At 37.3% G+C, this 7,239-nt stretch overlaps 1 protein-coding gene across 1 annotated transcript; it reads left to right on the forward strand.

Moving 5' to 3' along the window:
- The first annotated feature begins 3,121 nt into the window (after positions 1–3,121).
- Positions 3,122–6,997, forward strand: LOC149413904 (uncharacterized). Its single transcript, XM_089643919.1, has 5 exons — positions 3,122–3,188; positions 3,824–3,973; positions 5,405–5,557; positions 5,647–5,751; positions 6,900–6,997. The coding sequence occupies exons 1-5, from the start codon at positions 3,122–3,124 to the stop codon at positions 6,995–6,997; spliced, it is 573 nt and encodes a 190-aa protein (XP_089500045.1).
- Positions 6,998–7,239: the final 242 nt, after the last annotated feature.

Raw genomic sequence — 7,239 nt, forward strand, 5'->3', positions numbered from 1 at the left:
GAAAATTGGCTTTTGGGTTGGTTTTGAAGCAGGTGTTGCACAGGTGTACACGTTTTCTAATCAAGTTTCTAGCGGAAAGTATCCAATATTTTTGACGTAGCAAAGATATTAAAAGCTGTGGTCCAGCATGTAGATATTTATCATGGTGATAATCGATGAGGATGGTCGTGACGTGTTCCTTACTTGGCAACAAGATCGGATGTTGAGAATTGTAGTTCAGATCAGAATTTTTCAATCTGCCTCCAACACTAATAAGAATAATGTCTAAAAATAGTCTTAATTTTCTTAATGCAGGGGCTAAGTAACGTTGCTTTTGTAAATTCTTTAGGTCATTCTCAAAATGAACTACTTGTACATCACATACTATGGCCCTCTCAGCAACTTCTAAATGATTTGATGTTATTTTGAGTTTTTTGCGATGAGATACGATGAGTTGCGTTGCGTTTCGTTGCGTTGCGTTGCGTTTCATTGCGTTACGTTGCGGTGAGCTGCCATGCGATGTGATGCGATGCGATGCGTTGCGTTGCGTTGCGTTGCGGTGCGATATGATGCGTGTTGATGCGATGCGATGCGATGCGGTGCGATGTGATGCTTGTTGATGCGAAGCGATGCGATGCGGTGCGATGTGATTAATGTTGATGCGATGCGATGCGATGCGGTGCGATATGATGCGTGTTGATACGATGCGATGCGATGCGGTGCGATGTGATGCTTGTTGATGCGAAGCGATGCGATGCGGTGCGATGTGATGCATGTTGTTGCGATGCGATGCGACGCGGTGCGATGTGATCCTTTTTCTAGCATCAAACGATGACGTAAAGCTACTTGATAAGATTCTCCTTGCATTTCTGGAGGATCCTTAAATGGGATGTTAACTATACATCTACCTGACGGATCTCTGATGGTAGATTGAACATAAATTGCATCATGGACATTTTCTTCCGGTGATTGTGATTCACACTCTGTGACCTTTTCCAATTGACAGAATTTTGCAATAAGTTCTTCAACCGATGGTTCTGTCGTTGTGCAAAATGAGTTACCAAGGGAATAAGAACTTTCGATAGTAGGTGCATTTCCTATTATTATATATCCTAAGCTGGTCTCAATGGCACTTGGTAATAACCGTGTGCCTTTTACCTTACCGGGTAATATTATTTGGCCAAATAAATTGGCTCCGATGATTGCATCTATGACCCCTGGGGTGTGGAATTCGTCATCAGCAAGTGGTAATTCATTTAAATAAGATAAAGCGTTTAGATTTAGCGATGATGCTGGCAGCTGAGTTGTGATGCGATCTACGACCAAAGGTCGAATGGAGAAAGATACTTTATTGTTGTAACGAGACTCAAACCTCAAATTAGTGACTCCTTTAACGCGTTGAGCAACATCCCCTATTCCTCTAATCGTGGCGTGATTGCGATTTGGGAATAAATGTAAGCCAAGGCGTTGGCAACATTCCGTTGTAATGAAATCGTTTTGCGATGCGCTATCGATTAGGACACGTATTTTCTGATAATTATTCCTAAAATCAAGAACATTAATGGATGCGGTCCCTAATAGTATGGTTTGATTCGGAGAAAAAACGTTTGCATCTCCATTATTCAGAGTGCACAATGTGACATTATCGGATAGATTTTCAGATTCACGCTCGGAATTTTCCGCTAAATCTTGCTCATTAGAGTGAGAAGAGTCGGATGCTGTTGTATTAAAATGTAATAGAGAGTGATGATTTTGATTACAATATTTGCATCGGTTTTCCGATTTACATTTATTAGCAAAGTGCATTTTACTAAGACAATTTCTGCATAGATTATAACATTGCGGTCAGTAATTACCTTCTATAAATCAATATTTTTCACTCTTTCTTAGTCACGTCTCCATATTTTCTATTTATCATCTAACTTTTAATGAAGCGTGCTTTCGTCTCTTTGAAACATGTCGTCCCGTTTCTTTTTAATCTACATAATATAGCTCTAACTGCTTCACCACGCTAGTAAATCACGCAGTTCGTATAGTTTAATCACTTCATGTTGTTCCAAAGCAAACTAAGTAACCCATGAGCTATAATTTGGACTTCCGCAAACTTTTTAAACCCTTTCGTGGTTCTAGCTCAACTAACCCAATAAGTACAATAAGTTAGAGAATCCGTTTGCTAACTTCAGCCCTGGCTATCCGATGGATGTTTGAACTGTCATCGTGACGTCTACCTAACTTTATACTTGTATTTCGTAGATATTTATTGAAATAATGCAAAATAAAATGTTAAACAGTAGATTGACGGATCAAATATACGATAATACGGGTGGTTAGAGTAAGAAAGCGTTACTTAAATAAGAATAAGGAATCCTTCAACTTATTAGGATTTTTTTTTGCAGAAAACTCAATCCTCGACAATCGGGGTGCTATCCCGCCGTCGCACTATGGAGCCGCCCACCTAGAAAGTTGGCATCAAACCAGTGGTTACCATTACATCTAATGTCTATCGATTCTTAGTTCCGTGCGGTCAAGTTAAGAAAACATATGAAAAAAATCGAATGTCTCACTTCTTTTTATCTTGTAAATTTTATGGGAAGGAGATACCTCTCTATCCTTTTACTTTAGAAAATTTTGTTGGTACTCCACTTAAAATAATGTCTTTAATGTCTGTAGGTGCGTACCAGAGCACGTAGGTACCGGCGCTGGAGGTACTTAATGTGACGTCTTAACTACAATCATTTATTCAGAACTTCATAGATCTGACGTGCTACAAATATATTTTATTGGTTTTAATGTTCGGTACGCATAGACGATATATCAAATAGCAGCATAAGTCAAATGAACTTGCATTGCTAACGCTGGCGATATCCTATAATACAACCATTTATTAGTCCCTGAGCAACTCCGGGAGTTTGTTGCACAATGAATACGATGCTCGATTGCAAATTATTAATATCTTCATTTAGTTAGTGTGTTTATTTGCGATTTCTCTTTTAGATTTGATTCAATAATAACACCCAAATATATAATGTTTTCAATCGAGGATAGAGATGTACTAACAAATAAAACACTCAATTCACACAAGTCAGTTCTGTTTCAGGTGCATTTTGTGAGCTTCGACAAGTAACCATCACATAACAGTGCCATGGATCTTCCCAACCCAGAGAGTGTTTCAATCAAGACGGAATCAGGTTCCCAGGAAGAAGAAGCAGGTGAAATGCTGCATACGGTTATAGTTATTGACCTCCCGGATGTAAATCAGGAAGTTTTTCATTTTGCCGAAAGTACTCCTACAGGCAGTTAGTATACCTATTGCATATGTTGTTTTAAAATGTTTGAGGTTGCCAAATTAAGATATTCAGAATTCCTGTCGATCAGAGTATAGAACGCAGCCAGGACAAACGCATATTAACGAAGTGATCTCTTGTTGATTATTTAAATTCCGTTAAATATTACCCTCACAGGAAAACGACAACCGTTACAAGCTTTTTAACTCCAATGCTCGCTAAAAGTTTCGATTCCTAAAAGTAATTTATGACGAAAATAATTCATTCGTCTTACTTACGATTTGTAAAACACCTATAAAATTTATTTTTTCTGTGCTTTTGCAGACGATCTCATTTACATGAGAACAAAACTCAGTTAATATACGAATAGGAACAACAAATACAATAATCTACTCAGACATAGGATGTATGTACTCGATTTAGGAGATAATAATTATTCCGTTGACTATACAATTTATGAGCTCATGTTTAAAGGTGTCAACAAATATATATCCCAGAAGCGGGCATCTGGGGTATGTTAATTTTCCTTAAATCGTATATATTGCTTTTTACTATTACAGGTAGAATTAATGTGGAGAGTGTTCCCATCAAGTCAGAGCCAGAACCCCAAGAAGATGTAGATGGGATTCCTTATACGGATATGGACATAGACCTGCCAGATGTTAAAGAAGAATGCTTAGTGCACTATGAAAGAATTACCCGGACAGCAGGTAAAATTAACTTATTTTTTAAATTCACGATTGTAACATTTAAATAGTATGTATATTAGCCGAATGTAACATTAAAGAGCAATTTAACATTATCATGCAATATTTAAAATAATGAAAAACAAAACCACGTTGTGCGCAAAATGTAACGATAAAAGTTATTTGCTAATAAGTGTACGAATAAAAGGATGATTATCTCAAATAAAAGATTCATATTACAGAAATTTAATTTATTGTATAAAAATATAGCATGAGACTCAATCATTTAATTAAATAAAAATAAACCCAGGGTGTGACTAACTTCGAAGAAGCGTTAGTAGGTCATTATTCTCATTATTCATTAGTTGCCGTTAACGTGGCAAATAATGAATAGCGAGAAAAACATTTTTTTGCTCCAATTGTACCCATTCATGTTTTTGGGGCTGGCTTTTGAAGACACACATTTTGACTCACAGTGGTGAAAAAGCTTTTTCTTGTTACGACTGTACATATTGATGTTCTCAAAAGAGAGATTTGAGGAAACAAACGCACACTGGAGAAAAGCTTATCTTATGTTCCGACTGCAAAAAAGCATTTTCTAAAAAGGAATATTTGACTAAACACATGGTGACTCACAGTGGAGAGTAGCCTTTTTTATGTTACGACTGCAAAAAAACATTTTCTCAAAGGGACAATTGATGAACCACATGCTGACTCATGACTCATAAGTTGAGAAAATTCTTTTGCTTGTTGCGACTGCAGATATTTATGGTCTCGAAAGGGAAAGTTTAAAAGGCACGTGCTGACTCACAGAAGTCGAGCTGCAATATGTAGCGCAAGCATCTTATTAAATCGACTATAAGAATGACATTGGTCACAAATTAATATGGGTTAGGTAAGGTAAGTATAGGTTAGGTTAGGTCAGGTCAGGTCAGGTCAGGTTAGGTTAGGTTAGGTCAGGTCAGGTCAGGTCAGGTCAGGTCAGGTCAGGTCAGGTCAGGTCAGGTCAGGTCAGGTCAGGTCAGGTTAGGTTAGGTTAGATTAGGTTAGGTTAGGTTGAGTTATGTCGGGTAAGTTTTGTATATAAAAGGTTATGTTAGATCTGGTATGGATAGGATAGGTAAATTTGGGATAGGTTTTTTTTTACTATCAAAAACATGTAAAAAAAAACTTGCTTCAATACCTTGATTTTATTTCCAGTGTTTCGCCAAAATAATGCCTACCTAATATGCTTGAATGAAATTGTACTAACGTTTCTGTTAGCCCCGTGTATATTATCGGGATGACCAACTAATGGAATAGTGCAAACCTTATATGCTTCAATTTATACATTAAAATATCGTTGACAGAAAAGTTTAGAAATGGTTGTCATCCAATACAATGTTCATCAAGAGTCCTTCTTATTACTAAAATTAACATAATGTTAATTTTCTGTAAACTGAATATTTATTGCAGATAGAATTAATGTGGAGACTGTTCCCATCATGGTGGAACCAGTACCTAGAGAAGGAGACGGAGGGGAAATTCCTTATACGGAAATAGACATAGACCTGCCAGATGTCAAAACAGAATGTTTAGATCACCCTGAAAGAATAAAACGAATAGCAGGTAAAATCTCTTTTCCTTTGTCAATTCACAATTTCTGTTTTGAATTATTTTACTTAACATGTATGCAGCTTTATTCTCATTCTTTTCAGACCCATCGAACCAGAAGACGGATCCTGGGAAAACGAGGTTTACTTGTACCTATTGTTTTTTCTCCTGCCCTAATAAGACTACATTAGACCAACACTTGCTCAAACGTACTGGAGAAAAACCTTTTTCATGTTCTGACTGCAAAAAATCGTTTGTTGAAAAGCGATCTTTGAGGAACCACATGCTCACTCACAGTGGTGAACAACCTTTTTCTTGTTACGACTGTCCGTATTCATGTTCTCGGAAGGCACAACTGAAGAGACACACGCTGATTCACAGTACAGAAAAACCTTTTTCATGTTCTGACTGCAAAAAATCGTTTGTTGAAAAGCGATCTTTGAGGAACCACATCCTAACTCACAGTGGCGAAAAACCTTTTTCTTGTTACAACTGTCTGTATTCATGTTTACGAAAGGGAGATTTGAATAGACACATGCTATCTCACAGTGGAGAAAAACCATTTGCTTGTAATGTCTGTACGTTTTCATGTTCTCAAAAGGGAAATTTGAAGAGACACATGCTGACTCACAGTGGAGAAAAACCTTTTGCTTGTTATGACTGTACGTTTTCATGTTCTCAAAAGGAATATCTGAAGAGGCACGTAATTTTGAATCATAGCACAGAAAAACCCTTTTCATGTTCAGACTGCAAAAAAACGTTTGCTGAAAAGCGTTCTTTGAAGAGCCACATTCTGACTCACAGTGGCGAAAAACTTTTTGCTTGTTACAACTGTCCGTATGCATGTTTACGAAAGGCAGATTTGAATAGACACATGCTCTCTCACAGTGGAGAAAAACCTTTCGCTTGTAATGAATGTACGTTTTCATGTTCTCGAAAGGAAAATTTGAAGAGCCACATGATTACTCACAGTGGAGAAAAACCTTTTGCTTGTTGTGACTGTCCGTATGCATGTTTACGAAAGGCAGATTTGAATAGACACATGCTGTCTCACAGTGAACGAAAACCATTTGCTTGTAATGACTGTTCGTTTTCAAGTTCTCAAAAGGGACATTTGAAGAGTCACATGATGACTCACAGTGGAAAAAAACCTTTTGCTTGTTACAACTGTCTGTATTCATGTTTACGAAAGGGAGATTTGAAGAGACACATGCTATCTCACAGTGGAGAAAAACCATTTGCTTGTAATGAATGTACGTTTTCATGTTCTCGAAAGGAAAATTTGAATAGTCATATGATGAGTCACAATGGAAACAAACCTTTTTCTTGTTACCACTGTACATATTCATGCTCTCAGAAAGCACAGTTGCAGAAACACATGCTGTTTCACAGTGGATATTGCAATACTCCTACTACGGAGGTCGTCAAAATGTCACATTGAGCGCCAATATGTAGCACAAGCTTTTTGGAAATTTATGAGAGTGTCACATTGGTCATCTAATCTTTCTACCACTTTACGAGTCAAAATGCAGCATTTATCAATTCGGCAGGTTATCTACCGTAATAGCGTATTATGGAAGAAAAATGTACTACTTAACACTTCCAAAAGTTAGTTACCTTACAGGGGTGGGGAATCTTTTAACCTTCGGAGGCTATTTAAAAAATCTTTTTCTTGTTCCAACTGTACCCATTCATGT

Source organism: Hesperophylax consimilis, chromosome 20 (genome assembly GCF_061612785.1).
Source record: "Hesperophylax consimilis isolate HC1 chromosome 20, BYU_Hcon_1.0, whole genome shotgun sequence".
Classification (NCBI taxonomy): domain Eukaryota; kingdom Metazoa; phylum Arthropoda; class Insecta; order Trichoptera; family Limnephilidae; genus Hesperophylax; species Hesperophylax consimilis.